Source organism: Chanos chanos, chromosome 6, assembly GCF_902362185.1.
Source record: "Chanos chanos chromosome 6, fChaCha1.1, whole genome shotgun sequence".
Classification (NCBI taxonomy): Eukaryota; Metazoa; Chordata; class Actinopteri; order Gonorynchiformes; family Chanidae; genus Chanos; species Chanos chanos.
In genome coordinates this window covers 11408847-11425362 of record NC_044500.1, presented here as the reverse complement: position 1 = coordinate 11425362, position 16516 = coordinate 11408847, and the positions used below count along the sequence as shown (strand labels likewise).

The following is a 16516-nucleotide window of genomic DNA, read 5'->3' as shown; positions in this document are numbered from 1 at the left end:
CGCTATCATAACTATTGTAAAATAAACAATGAAACTATGATTTGAGTAAAATATAAAGAATGAATAATCCCGGCCTGTGCCACAGTAACTGTAGCCATATAACTCACCATTAAATAAACAATGCCACTAACCACTCCCAAGCTTTTGGTAATCGTTCAGAAAAAGGTAGAAATCATTCTGAGTTTTACATTCAGCTACACATCCACACATGCTGCAACATTAGTTGTCCTACATTTGTGATCTTCCAACTTAAGCTATTTGACCGTCTTAGTATGACCATGCTTCAGAGATTTGACCTGTGCTGTCAAACAGCAGTCTCTCTTTACTAAACCGATCAAAAACAATAGAATAAGGAATAAGGAATGGGACAAAGAAGACATTGTCATATTTTCTGAAGTCGGGGGGGGGGGGGGACTCTTTTACTCCATATACGTATGGCTGGACTTTGGCGCTTTAAAATGCAAAACCTCACTGAGGGAGAGTACACCCAGTGCTCGGATCAGGATCATTTTCTTCGCTTTCACTGAGTTTCCATTATCCATGCGCGCCGCCTTACTCCACGCAAAGATTTATCACGTCTGAGGTCTTCATCCAGAACTTCCAATTTCACAATCCAGATCATGTGAGTTTTAGCAGTCAGTGGATTGGTTTTATCAAAAGGGTTAAATAGCCTTCTACAGGAGTTCATCTGTCCGTAGGCACAGGGGAAGAGTTTAATAAAATGGAATAAAATAAGATAATGTGAAGCATTTGAGAGGTTTCTTTTTGTGGCATATCTGTGTAGGTGGAATTTAAGTACTATAATGACAGACATGATATTCCTGTAAGGGACAGAGTAAGAGGACATGCAAGTTCTTGGTGTGTGTGTGTGTGTGTGTGTGTGTGTGTGGGAGGGGGGACTCTATGGATTGAGTCATGTGATAATGTGTTACTGTATATAGTATACTATTAGCACAGTGGTATGGTACAGTTTTGTAAGTATGTCCTTTGCAGTTGCTTCAACTATCCTTAACCATGTTGTATTTAAGATTGAGGAAAAGTGCATGACTGTTATTTAAAATGACTGTATAAATCCTACAACATCCACTGAAGACAGAATATAAACCTGCTTTCTGCTGGTCCCCACACATTATCAGGGTCGACTTTTCGAGTATCTGAAAAGTTACATGAAGAAAGAGTTTTTGTTATTCCTTTTTGAAGATGGTGTTCAAGATTGGCTGTGAATCATAGCCAATTCTGGCTGTGTTTTGAGAGCCAGAATTCAGATATTGACAGCGTGTCTTTGAGAGATTCTTCAAACTGTCCTTCAGCGATATAATAAGAAAAACATATTGTTTTTTGTCATTCTTATCAAGTTTTGTCTAAAGAGCAAGAGGAGAAGAATGGTGTGAACAAGCCCTTTCCCGTAACGCAAATAGGCAAATGCCACTCATTCACAATGAACCTCTGGGTGACTCTGAATCATTGCTCTGTCAAAGACATATAAACCATTTCAAAACTAGAATATGAACAATACTATTAGTCTTTCTGTAAATCATTGTTTGTGACACATTTATTAAAACACAAAAATGGCATTATACTCCTTTTGTCAGACCCGTGACTGTCTCCAAAATAAAAAAAAAAAAATTAAAGTCATTTTTCAGTTCTGAACACAAAAGCAATGAAAAAATTATCAGTATTTTCCTTCGTCAAACATGCGGGATCTGTGTTCAACCCCAACAAAGCGGAATTATGCTGAACTGCACAGCATTCAATTCCATTCAATATTCCGCCACTCCAATTAATTTCCATTTCCAATCTGAAGTTCAGTTCTTCTCTTGAGTTGGAAATGAATAAATTGTCTGAAACTTTGAGCTGACCAAATATCAAAATATCACAAATCAGTATAAGAGGTAATATATATATATATATATATATGGTGTGGATTTGATTCTTGTACAGAAAATGTTGTTGTGCATAACAGATGATATGAGAAGCATTTTGGACTAGCACTAAAATATCACATGAAAAACAAGAGCACCCAGAAGGTACGACAGACTTTTGCCTTCCACCTACTGGATGTTTTTCTTGTGCTCACTGTTTTGGCTGCCCCCCCCCCCCCCCCCCCCCTTTCACCGACTTTAAAAATTGCCTCGCTCTCCCACAGAGAAACACGATCACGATTATATCACTCACCACTACTGCATCCAAGGGGGTTGTCCACAAGACCCAGGGTCTGCACTCTTTTCTATATGTGGAAAAATGTAGTACCTTTTCTGCCCACATTACCAAGCACAAAGGTCCAAACAGACACTGAAGCCAAAAAAAAAAATAATCCACTTCTTGTAACTTGCGTCTCTGAGCTAAACCACTCCGCGGATCAACTGAAATATTGGTCGGCTGAAAATGTGCATGGAATCCGACAGTGTGGCAGATGTAACAAAATTCTGCTCCAGGGAGAGGCACAGTGGACCTCATGAACTTAAATAAACAGTAAACAGTGCTAATGACAAGTGGGATTTAACTCAACTTCTGTGAGTCCATTCTTGTCATATACTATTGTTTTTGTAAATGAATGTATGTTGGTCCAGTAGATAGCAGCTAGAGTCACTACTTACTGTCTCTCCTCATATATTCTCTATTTTACCAGAACCTGTTCTCTTACTCTGGTGGCCCTGTCTGGAGGGGCCAGCTTCTCTGGAACACCTTACATGCTTATGCAAAATGTTGCACACTGAGCATTTTAGAGTTGTCCTTCACTACAACTAACTAACAAATCATTTAATCAAACAGACAGTCATTTTAACAGGCTGAAATCGTCATAAATTGAAGATTTGTGGTTCATTGTAGACAGTCCATGGTCTTATTAATAACCCTTACATCCTTGATAATGCATGTCTTAGTCTTCATTCTGTAAGTGTGAGTGGAGCTATGTTTATACTAGAACTTTAAATGAAATCCCAGACCAGGGTTCGAATTGCGGGGGGGTTGGGTGGGTCTGACCCCCCTAATTAAGACTTGGACCCCCCGAAGAGGTAAAAAACTATAGTTTTTTTGGGGGGGGGGGGGGGGTCGAAACATTTATGTATCAGATGCTATACAGCCCTGGAGAAAAAGCTGACACCCCCCCCCCCCCCCGCCCCCAATTGTCATTGTATAATTTGCACTCTGTCCCAGACCTATCTGATCAGCAAGTCTAACATGACAGCAAACTCTGACTTTGAGCTCAAAAATTCCAGCCTTTGCCAGATTGTTCTTATACATATGTTTTAAACAGGTTCATGGATTTGTGTGCATGAAAAGACAGAACAATTACTGTCAACTCATATCGCATAAAAAGACAGACTCTAGGGGTTGACCTGTCAAAGTTGTTTGTGTTGCTTTGATTTGTTTTTCAGTGTCTCGAGTTTTTATTAGTACCTTTTTTTTTATGTTGATCAACTGACCGATTTATTTTCAGTAAGTCAGCCTGTAATTATTTTTAATCCAATTCTTTTATATCATGCTGATCCTCCTGTGCGTTCTCAACTCTGGTCTCAGAGTCCCACAGTTCTACAAATCACTTATAGACTCATTTGTTCTATTGTAGAGTAATAATAATGATAATCAGAGAATGTTAAGATATCGGTAAAGCACCAATTACCTCCCATGGTATACACAAAGCCAGCATATCATATTTGATTTCCATTCTTTCTCTAGTATCTTTTTCATTACAGGACATTATGGAATGTGAGCTATTTCTTTTCCATTATTTGTACTGCGATGAACAATAATTTGCAGCATAAACAACCCATGAATGAAAACACTCCAGAGACTGAATGTATGGTGAAGAGTTATCATTCTCATTTTCGATTTCACTGCTGTGCACAGTTAAATTCGCTCATGTTTCCAATCAATTCATTACACGATGTAAACATCCTCATCAGTGCCATAATAATTTCTGTAAACTATTATAATAATTAGCTCACCTCTATCCGTGAAAGCAACCCATGGATTGTTGCTTTCATACATAGATTGTTGGGTTCATATTTTGAGTCTTAATTTGCCATATCTACTACATTCAGTCAGAAAATAGTTTTCTATAGCTGAGGACAGTCATATGTCTGAAGTACTCGTCAGATACAAAAGAAAAAGTCAAAACACTTCGGCCTTTTTCATCACAGTACTTAGTGGTGGTAATTTCTACATGGTTAGAGTTTAGCTGAATCATTCCTATTTAAAAATACCATGCACACACACACACAAACACACACACATGTGTGTGTGTGTGTGTGTGTATGTTTATATACATATACATATATATGATGCAAATGTATAAATATTAAATGTGTAAATATACACACATGTAATACAATATGGTGGACTAATAGGTGAGGATGATTTTTTATTTCATTCATTTCCGCTCCTGAGAATTTTATATTATACTTTGAAAAAAAAAAACCTCAAACATAATCATCTCTTATCCTTTCTTCCCTGTGTCTGCAGGCTCCAAATAGACACCAATTAACTTGTCTGTTTGCCCAGAGGTAGGCCATCTTATTAATTGACCGTGTCACAGCACTGTTCATCAGTTGAGTTACTATGCTCTCCTCAAGCAAGCAATATCTAGGTTTCCATTAAGATCTCTTTCAACAATCATAGAACTTTAATTGCGCATACATCTGAATTTACACTGAACTACCCCACAATGTGCCTGGGGAAACAATGACATCATTTTAGGTGCTGTCATAGAACTATTGTGTTTGCCCTAAAAATCATTCGATCCCTATTTTCAGTTTAATCCGCTACATCAAAATACACCACAGAGATAACGCGTTGAGGGTATGTTCTTATTTAAATGAATATTCCCGTTGTCTCACTGCCCAGAATGATAACGCCAACAAATGGCATAAGTAATCATATGTCAGCAATAAAATTATCGATTCGGCTTTACACCAACTGGTGGGTCTGTTATCAGCAAATATGGAATAAAACTGGGAATAATAAATGACAATAACGATTCCAAAAGCTACATGCAGTTCTTGAATCCATAGTCTGGCCCGTATCCAGCATTTGACAACACTCTCCAAGTTACTCCTTACTCCTGGACCTGCCAACAACGTCAGCAGATACAAAGCTAGGGGGCTCAGGCTCTCTCACTCCTCGCAGCCGTTTTCTCTTACTGGATTATTTACATGCGGCGGTATACAGTACAGCTCTATGGACGGCGCTCAGAGGCTTACAGGCATTCTGCCCAGAAAAAAGCTAACCCTCAATGGCCCCGGACCGGACATCTTTGAAAAGGGGGAGAATAAAGTGCTTTCAGCCTCTCGCCTTGAAAACCACAATATGCTATAACTCCAATGGCCGAGACCCAAACAGCTGGGACGCCGGCGCGCCACCGAGAAGAGATCCGTCCCTGCTTTCTCCTCGACCCCTTTTTGCTCCGAAGCAGCGTAATGTTTTAGCACTTGCCGTCCCTTGAGCCCAATTTGTATTGTGCATCCCAGAGACCCAGATATTCCATCTCTCTAGTAAAGATGTCTCTTCCCTTAAATCGTTAACTAAGGTGAAGAGAGACCCATCTTGTGGGAATTGTATTGTGAAGGAACATGAAAATGCTAGAAGACACCCTGACCTAGACTAAACGTTTTTGTTCCAGATGTAGCTCCGGATGCTTGGCTTCAAACAGCATTTAAAAAAAAACAAAACAAAAAAACAATGGAGATATACTGTTCGGTTCAACAGCATGTGAAAGGCCCTCAGAGACAAGAACACCTAGACTGGATATCACACAAAAGCAACAAATAGTATCCTCACTCATACTGTGAAATGAAGAGCAAGGGATAGAGGGTAGAGGGGAAGAAATGGAAAGGAGGGAGGGACGAAGAGAGCGGGGAGCAAAATCCAGCTGTTTTCCTAAAACCATTAGAGACATCCAAGCACAGGCAATTTATGCTCCACAGTATCGACTCAATGTGGTGTACATGTGTACATGGTGAGCACATAACTCATTGCCTTTTCTAATTGGTGATTAGTCTACAAATACTACAAATACATCATCAGTTTAAGTGACATGTTACTGCTGAGTTAAATGGGGGAGTGGGGAGGGGGGGGGGGGTGACAGGTTTTAACCCAGTGGTTTCTTCAGAGTCTTCCTAAACGACTGATTGACAAGACAGAGAATCGATATTGCATGACACCTCCCTTGTCAAATGTCCCGCTGAAGCTTCTTCTTTTTTCCCCCCCAATGTCACTTTCTCAATATTTAGGACGCGGCTATACCTAGTTCATTCTATCATGATCTATTATGCACTATTAATTCATCTGCCGTCGTAAATCCCTTCTTGTGGACGCCGTCTGTTTTCTTCAACGTGTGAAGAACTTTGTCTGCATTCAGTTAGCTGCTATGATGGTCAGGGCGGTGGCGGTTTACCCGGGGGTGGGGGGGGGGGCGGGATGACTTACGGGGTGCGGCAGCACATCAACTAAATTCCACCCACTCTGTTCAAACTGTTTGGTCCCGTGAACTGTATTGCGCGCGGGTAATCACGAGTATTTTGTATGGTCATAAAGTCTGATGTTGTAAGTGGCTTAATCTCTGACATAGGGATTATTTTAAAAGACCACATGTTTTTATGACTAGTTTTATGTGTAACTTTATTTTCTATAACTCAAGAGGCTGGGAACAGTTAACTATTGAACGCAATCAAGCCGCAGTGTTCGCTGTATTGTGCAGGTGCATTGCAGTTCCAAATAGCAGAGTGGTAAATCTGGGGTGGCACTCCGCGCAACTGAAAAAGAAAATCTTATGCTACGACGACCCCAAGATGTAGAGTACTGCAAATGCCACTCTTTCGTCGGCGCGCAGTCAAAACACATATCCAAAGTTAAGCACTTTATCCAGTTAATAACGAGATAAAGCTCTCTCCTGCACTGTGTGTGCAGGTTATCATGAAAGATACGGTTTTATTTAAACTTAATTTAAAGAGAATATTTCAATTCAGTGGCAAAGATCGAAATTAAATATGAAATTAATAAGATGCACGACTATCAGCACAGGCTACTGATTCTGAAGTCAGTCATCTTACATTTTATACAGTGCTCATGTCCATCGTTGAGGACAGACAAAGATAATATGTTGTTTGGGTGTACTCTTGTTGTGTGCCGTTTTAAAGTTTGAAGCCTTTTGGACAATGGATATTTAATAATGCACTATTAAATTATCTAGCAGAAGAGAACTTCTACGCACCATTGTGGTATCAATAACACTTCAGTGGAAGAATGCGCGTTCACCTTTCGCGCACCAACCGCAGAACTCTGTGGTGCGATGTCATCGTGCATGAGTAACCTAAAACGTCCTCACAAATTCTGAACTACTCAGTAGTGAGACATCTTTGCCCCAATTAGATACACGGGAAGTCTTACTAAAGTGTAATTAACTATTGAAGAATTTATTTCCCTTTAAGCTTCTTGCCCGGATAGAACTGTCCCACCACACCCAGAGGCAATAAACGGTGGCTTTCCTTAGGCACTTACCTTTAATGACAATTCCACAGACGGTGTAGAGCACAAAAAGCAAGTGCTGTTTGAACATCATATTCTTGTCGTTTCCCTCTGCCAACAGCGCTGGCGTCCGTCTCGCGTCGACTCCTTACTGAGATTGGCTTATCCAGGTGGGCGTACAGTTTCAAACAGGGAGGAATTGCATGGACTCCGCGTAATGGAACGACCCTGAATCTCCTGTCAAGTGCTCGATCCGGAGACTACGCTGCCGTCACTGTACCCTCGCTGGAGAGAGATGCTTTTCGCGACAGGACGGAAAAGTGCCACTTCAGCCCTCCCTGCTTCTTGCGCGCCGCAGCAAGCAGAGTCCCGCCCACGCCGTTTGACAGATGAAGACGCCTCACCAATAGCAAGCGCCTAGGAGCCCCAACGAACGATAAAAGCTTCATAAACAATCTGTAGCTGTGAGATGCATCACTGATTAATGCGTTCTTAACGAGTTCTGCTGTGTGCTCTAAAAACTTTTTTTTTTATGTTTCTTGACTTAAGGCATTCAAAGGATTTGTTTAAAGACAAAAACGCTAATAGTGAAAAACTACGGTGTGTTGAGATCGTGGTTTGAGATCAGCTTTTTGTCAGTAGACCTACATTTACAAAAATATGCTGTCCATATGAATTTTATTGCTGTAATGAATAGTTTTTTTTAGAGGAATATAGAGTGAGTCAGTATCCTAGTCTTGAAGCAAGTACACCAAAGCTGGAGAACAAAGAATGTCTGGAAGCAGTTTCTGGACATTTTCACAAGTAACTTTGGTTTGTATCAGCAGCTAGCAGCTTTACATCGGAAACATTTGGCATGACAACCTTTACAACTTCATGCAAACAAGGCAAAATGCCATTTTGCAGGTCCCACTGTGGTAATTGGTCTATCCCTTGGCTTGCTTTCAACTCTACAAGTACTGATGGAAGAAACTGATTTTCTAAGGAAATCTGCTGTGCATGCATTGGAAAGAGATCAGACGAAGCAGTTCTCTTTTTTCCCCCCCATTGGATTGTCTTTGCCCGTGCCAGGTAAATGCCTGGAAGTATACTACACAGTTAACCAGCAGTGACTGCACTTGCTAATTAGATGTTTCTGGTGTTTTTACTTTATTCTCAAATGAAAAGTCCCCCAGTCAAAGACAAAGACACAAATACAGCTCCTTCACTTTAATGTTGAAATGGAAATACATGAAACACATGTTGTGTGAACTTGCTTCGGGGCGTTATTATCAGGGTGTGTGTGTGTGTGTGTGTGTGTGTGTGTGTGTGTGAGAGAGAGAGAGAGAGAGAGGATCATAAGTGGCCTCCACACTTGGAAGGTTAACATGATGCCGGACATTAGTCTTCCTCCTAGACAAGCTATGAGTGATGAACATAGGAGAATGAGTGACCATCCATGACTGAAGACATAGGGCAATGCTGCTGCTCCAGTTGGAGATCATTTTCTAAAGCCATCATGGGGATTTTACACCTGGTTTGACATGCGGCTCGCCAAATTTCATCCAATTTAGCACAAGGGCATATCTGGTGAGTCCACCTCCAACTTCAATACTGACTGCTGTCACATTACTCAAAGAGACCTAGGTGACTGGTCATGTAATCTTAGATTTTCAGCATATCTCTGTATACTTGACTGTGGCACATACGTAGTAGAATATCTTTTCAAATTAACTCTGGAAGCGTATACTCAGAGCATAATTTCTAACGGTCATAGCACTAGTCTCCAAAAAAAAAAAAAAAATTCAAGTGTTTTGCAAAGTAGGCTGATTACTTACACGATGAATTTATCTGTGGGATAAAAGACAGAGCCAGTTTCTGACAATAGCAAGGCAGAGGGCTGTAATTTCTCCATTAGACATTTGTATAGTGAGATATACAGTGTGAGGCAATGATTCGACATAACATTCAACCCCTTGAGGCATTAGCCTTTCAACAGTCCCTCTGAATTTGATGTAGTCTCAGTGCAGAACTTTTTAAAGCCGAGACTGTCAAGCTTTTGGACTTGTAATTAAATGGCATTAAAATGCCTACTTGCATTTACATATGGAAACATATCAAATGTAATTACTTATACAGATGCAGTTAAATCCTTTATTATTTTTCAGTTCTGCTTCAGTCCTACTTTTCCCCATGAATCTGTCATACGTGCCAATGAAGAATAAGCTATTTCAAACTTGAACACGCAATGATAATGAAAATTACGTATCGTCATTGATGGAACAGTAGACCCGCCTGTATATCATAATGAGTTTCCTGTTCCGAACATGTAAGTCAGCACTCTACAGATCTCATTACACAGCAAATCTATAAATATTCAATCAAAAATGTTGCCTAGAGAAATGCTTTCCACCACTCATCGGTATATTAACCCAATCTATAAAACATTCTGGGTAAATGCCTGCCCCCACAAATCATTTTGAGTCTCTAGAGTCAAGTGAAAATAATTTTTGTTCTGTATAACATATTTATTTATTTATTTAGCTTTTCAGCTTATGTTTTGTAAAACTTTGTCTCATTTGACACTTACCAAAAGATGTCATAAAAAAAAAAACAACTGTTACTACTGGCATTGTATGTCATGCTACAAAGCCAGGGGCTGTTGTGAGTAATTCCATCTGAAGCTCTATTGAAATAATGAAATATAGACCTTCAGTATTTAATCAAAGTCTAAGAGCACAGAACAAGACAGCCAAGTTTTGTCCCCAGGATGTAAATTTGATCGGCCCTGACTTCAAGTGTAAATATCTCTTTACCTCTGATACATAAAAGAGAAGAGAGAGCAAACCAGATTGAGAAACTATCTGTATATATTGAAAGATGGTTAAATTCAAGATTATATTCCAATTTTTTTTTGTTATCGCTTCTCTGAAGTCATATTTAGCATTAAAACTGCTTGATCTGACAAATGAGTATCATCCCTGTTATATCTAGCATAGACATGATGGATCATAAGCTCTAGTTTGTTTCTTGTTTGCTGCCTGATCAAAGAACATTTTTGTGGTACTCAAAAAATACATGTCATGAATATGAAAGAGTGAACTACGAGCCATATCAAACAAACAAATAATAATAACTGTCCTTACTTTCCTCGCAGTGAGTGATGTCATGCAATGTTTTTGTTTATTAAAGATAAGGGTGCTACGATAAATGTTAATAAGCTCACTTCATGTATCGAAGAAATAAGACCAAAGGTCTTTATCATGTGTGAAATCAGTGAGACCATGTGAGATTTTGTGGAAGATGCATATTGTCAGAAATATGTTACAGGATGTAATGAAGATCTGATCCAATCCTAGCCAGTATACCAGTCTTCACGTTGCGCCAGTAAATGTGGAGACGTTAAATCTGACAGTGGACTGCTCATTATTGCTCCGAAGGAGGTTGGTTTCAAATAAAATTAACCAAATCATCAACAATGAGGAGACTAAGAAATTTTAATGAGCGGGCTTAGAAAAATGGCTGACTTAGAGTTCCTTAGTCTGCCCACATATTTCACTTCCACCTTTTAAACATATGGTATAGAATGGTTTTTTTTTGTTGTCATTGTTGTCATTGTTCTTGTTGTTTTTTAAATAAAATGTGTTCAAAAGCAAGCCTACTGAACCTAGTATTCTGCTACCACTAAACATATATACACTAATCAAGAATACATTGAGAATTTATGACTTATTTTGAAGTGTGTGAGTTCACTTGGTACAGGGAACTGCCCAGTTTTTCCTTCTCTTCACTCCATTTTCATTCAGCGGCAGGAAATGACCAGGACTATACATCTTGATATCAAGGCAAACATTTACATCATTGTGGAGTAGAAAGGCTGTAGTTTTCCTAAAATATTTTGATTGTCATCATTTTAATTACATTTTCAGAAATCGCTTAGTGTTTTGTGGTTTACATCATTAAATTAATTTGAGTATATTGGGATATAAGATTTTTTTTTTTTCTTCCATTAATTTCTGTACACGTGTCTTGCAGATATTTTGAAGGTTTATCCTTCAGCATCTTTATAATCACACAGCCACTATCATAGACAGCTAATTTATGCTCAGCCACAGGGGAAACGCAAGGTAGAATGTATCAGTTCCATGGCTTCCATTATTCTTCTGTCTGGAAAGCCATGGGTTGACTAGGTGTTATTACATTTCTCAAGGTAAAAGTTTTATTCATTGTACGTTTTGCTTTACAAAGCTTGGGATTGGCTGGTAGCTTCCTTTTTGATATATCCACTCTGATCTCTCTGGAGCAGTATCTAAAAAAACTTGAGTTTCCCTTCCTCTGAACAAATTATCAAGTTAACTTTTCACCTATGAACATGGAAAGTTTTATTCTATTTCTACTGACAGAGAGGGCTAGTAGTTCCTTTTTTTATTTTAAATTGAAACTAAGGCACACTTAATGTACAATTCAAGATAGACTAAAAACATGTACAACACAAGCATTTGCAATGCTAATTAACTTAAAGATTCCGCCACGAAGATAAAAACCACTTTAAATAATAAATAAAACTGATCAAAGGGAAATGATGTAATTTCTGGAAAATAATTTGAGAAAAATTCTTATGTAGGACCAGAATCACAAAACTTGTATCTTTCACTTTGTTTACACAGTACTAGTAAAGCTCTGCAGGAGTGCATCTCAGTGTAGGGAGGCGAGCACCAAAGTAGAGTTGTTGAGAGTTGTTTTGAAAAAAAAAAAATTTAAACTCTGCTAGATTTTATCTAGGGTTGGTGACTCCACAGCATTTGGCCCCAACACAAACAACACATTTTTCTGGGGAAAATAATGCCATACATCCGATACATTCCAGAGATACTGAAATGCTCTTGGTTTCTTGGTAAGTCATTTTAGCTAATCTATTGCAAATGGCGAAAAATACCATAGAAATTTTAGGATTTGTCAACTGTCGAAAGGAAGGACGACATAAACATGAACAAGGGTCGCTACCGGCGATGTTTGATGTGCTATTCTGGAGCTCGAATTGTATCATCTGAATGGTGCTAAAATGCATTACTCAAACAGCGTTTTTCTTTTTCCTGAAAGAGAAAAAGACATAAAAAAAGAGAGAGAGAGAGACAGAGACGGACAGACACAGACAGAGAGAGAGAGAGAGACAGAGAGAGAGAGAGAGAGAGAGAGAGAGACAGAGAGAGAGAGACAGAGACAGAGAGAGAGACAGAGACAGAGAGACAGAGACAGAGAGAGAGAGAGAGAGTGTGTGTGAGAGAGAGAGAATGAGATGCACACAGACCATCATTAGCATTTGGAGTGCACTTTTAGTTGCCAAACTTGCCAATAGCTGGATTTACTCCAGCAGAAAGGGAGTAGAGGACAGAAAAGGAGGGCTCATCTGAAAGGACATTAGAAACGCAAAGCAAAAGGGGGAAATATGATGACAAGAGGATCACTTTGGCACTTAGATATCAGAGCATTCAGAGACACTCCAGACTGTTCTGTTTGCAGGGCTCTGCTCTTATTACCAGATGGACTCTTCTGGAATATCCCTGAAGCAATATTCTGCCCTCAGTGACCCGTACTAGTGAAGAAGAAAAAAAAAAAAAAGTTATTGCGATCAGAGATATGCAACATAGATTGCTTTGCGCTCACTAGTATGCATTAAGAATAGCCCGTGGCAGCTGGCATTCTCGCGCACGGAAAATGGGCCGATTTTCATATTTAATTATCCGCGATAGATTTCTGTCACCGAGCTTCAAGCAGTCAAAAATATTTAGAGGCCAACCAGAATAAGATGAATGATGAGATTTGTGTATCAGCTCAAGATGTTCCATCCACTCCTTGGCTTAGTCACTATGTTTATGTTCATTTTGGAGCTGCGACATCGCAGCATTCATTTGCATAACTGACTATTTGCAGTTGGACCAAAGATAGCGTACGGCTCTGATGCAGCTGTGGTTGTTTCTAATCATTGCCTTTGAGTCTCATCCCTTTGCGAAAATTAGAATTTCAAAAGTTTAGAGTAATTCCATACCATTTTCAATGGCAAATATACATGTCCTGACCAGACTAATCTGATCTGTATGGCTGAGGGCACTTGGCACTTGCCTCTTTCACAATGGATCGTTCTTGTCATGCTTTTATTCTCCAAAATATGTTTATGGAACCACAGGAAAACTCATCCACTCACAATCAAAACGACAGTATATTTACGGTAAAGCACAACCTAAAACACAGCATATACAGGCACGGAAGACAAATTTTGATACAGGCAACTTTGGGCACAAAAGTGGAGTGACTGAACAAGATACAAATATTATCTCACATTTGCTTAGGCCTCTGTATATCTAACAGCACTTTAACAAAATGAGCTGGGTGCGACCCCATCAAAACTAATCACTTAGAGTTGTCAACATAATCTTGTATCTTTCTTTAGGTTTCTTTCCTTGTCATAGCTCATGTTACCCCCTTAACAAGCTTTGGGTTTGCTTTCACTCAGCCGTTGATGTAGTGACAGAATTAATTGAGGAATGGTGCAACCTGTTTTGTTTGATGATTAGTTATATTACCATCTGTGCTGTTTACTGAGAAGTAACCTCAAACGGGTGACAGTGCAAAATGCGGTATTGGAAAACAGTTTCCCTCTGTGATGTGTCACAGGCTGGGAGATCTAAAACGCCCACAAACATTTCACTTCAGGACTCGCTGGCAAAATATAACAACATTAAAATTTAAAAAATCAAAAGCAAAAAAACCCCCCAAAAAACTGTATATAACAAGAGAGCAAAAAATCATTTTTCTTTATTAAAGTTACTCAGAATTCGGAACAAGTGATGTTAGGACCAATTAAAGTTGACTAACAAATTCCGAGCCTTCGCTTCAAACGTGATTTGAGAAGCGACCCACTGCATTATCACATCCAGGCAAGTGAAACCTTCATCTTAAGTGTTGTTGTTTTCATCACCACGTAGTGACGGTCCATATTTTCTGTCTATTACTGTGAGAACAGTTCAATTGAATATACTGTGAGTGTCACAAGAGGGGCAGATGAAGTGTAATAAACCCACTTGAAGATAGTAGTCTGAGATGCATAAATCCAACACTTGACAATTATGAGTGGACGAGGGCTTTCTGGTTTTGAGAGTATTGTCTTGGAGGTTAAAAGAGAAGATCTCACTTCTTTCTGCTGAGTTCGCTGCAGTTTCTCATCAGCTCTCTCAATTCCACCACAGGCTCACTGTGTCCTAGAGCTCCACACAGCTCCTTTCCACCCGTCCACATCTCTCCTCTCTTCTCCTGACCATCTGTTCCCTGCTGCCAATCTTCTCTGTGTGCCAGATCTTACTGCTGCTACCTCCCTCCTCCTCCTCCCACTGTGACACTCAATGAGAGGACTCCATCCAGCATTGGCGGAGTGGCATCTCCCCCACACCCCGGTGCTTAGCAAGGACCGTCTGTGTTACTCGTAGCCAGAGGACGCCTCGGCTCAGCGCATTACAGAACTCAAACGTAAACCGTTTCCTGGCAAAGAAATAGTCGTGTCACGATTTAGACGTATTTTTCACCGTAATTTGCGCTGAATTCCACATTATTCCGTGGTTACTCTCAGCATTTGTGAAGTGTGCCTGGTCCAGGATCCTCATGAACATTCATTTGGATGTTCACATTGTTTAGCACTGACATGCAGATACTGTTAATATGATATTAACAGATATTGACATGCTAAAGATGTTAAAGCTCTGTTTAGGTGTACATGCCTTACTTTTATGAGAAATTTTGCTTGTGTTTGAACAGACCAATCTGATCAGACTAAGCCCAGACCCTCTGTTCCTCTTAGACGTTCTTAGTTGACATTCAGCTCTCAGCATCTCCAGGTGTTCTGTTATACTGGAACGGCAGGCACATAACCATGAACGGGCCGATGCATGTCCTCTCTAAAGCAATAGAACATGAAGAAATGGTCGGAGTACCGTGACCTTGAAACGTACAATCAGTTTAAAGTGTATTGTCTTTGAATGAAATGCTCTTCTGTGTAGCATAGCTGCCACTGATTCTTATGGCACATCAGTTAAAATAGTAAACATGTCAAAGTCTGGTTTTCATCAAACAAAGCATTCAGAGGTACTGTGTTATAGCTAAAAAGAAAGAAAGAAAGAAAGAAAGAAAGAAAGAAAGAAAGAAAGAAAGAAAGAAAAATGTTCCTTCTTTAATTTTTTTTTTCTTACTGAGGCTTCTACAGCAGCTGAATGTTGAAATTTCATGAAAGTTTTGTTCCATCTCAAACACATCAATAGCATAATCCTCATTTAATGAAATGGAAAAAATATACTTAATAAAGTCTCTGTTTTTTCTAAATCTATACTTTGTTTGCATTATGCATGAAAGATGCATAATTTATGACTATCAGAAAAACATGATGACTGAGGTACATGTAATTACAAGCTTTCCTCGCATCAAAGTGAAATAAAATGATTTAAATAAGTTATGATGAGATAGAAACCAGTTTTCAGGCTAATGGTGCTCTAAAAGCATAAGCAATTTGAAAGGAAATGGGAAAATTTAATTCAAAGTGTGCTAGGCATCACAATTTGTGTGCACCAAAAGTTGCAGTTATAAACAGTTTGTTCAAAAATTTCATCACTGCTTTTAGAAGTTCTTAAAGTGTTTGTTGTTAGTCATGTTTGTTGAACCACGGTTATGTTTATATTAACATTAATACGTGGTTGGGATAAATTCATAATATTTAATACACAAGTTCCTGAAAGCTATAGGCTGCAAACTCTAGGATTCAAACTTTTCAAATTACTGACTCTGCTCTGAAAATAAACCGTCATTCTCTAAGGAAACTGTTGCTCCTTCTTAAAGTCTAATCTTAAATCTTTTTGATGCATCTGTATGTAATATGTCCTCAGCTGTTAGTTCATATGGGCATTCAGTTATAAAATTCTGTGCTATAAAAGCTGAAACACTCATTTGCTGTGTTGTTAATTTCAAGTTTCGACGTAAGGATTGCCGCTTGCTTGAAGAATCCTTGTGTGCGTAGTGATCCATACCACCTCTG

At 39.2% G+C, this 16516-nt stretch overlaps 1 protein-coding gene across 3 annotated transcripts in view; it reads right to left on the bottom strand.

Annotated features, from left to right (window-relative positions):
* The window catches only part of cadm2b (cell adhesion molecule 2b), a 106745-nt gene extending 98915 nt beyond the window's left edge, over positions 1 to 7830 (bottom strand). For all 3 annotated transcript variants that reach the window (XM_030778503.1, XM_030778504.1, XM_030778505.1), the window contains exon 1: positions 7498 to 7830. In XM_030778503.1, coding sequence (XP_030634363.1) covers positions 7498 to 7558 — 61 coding nt within the window. In that variant the 5' untranslated portion in view covers positions 7559 to 7830. The remainder of the gene's footprint in view (positions 1 to 7497) is intronic.
* Between the last annotated feature and the right edge of the window lie 8686 nt (positions 7831 to 16516).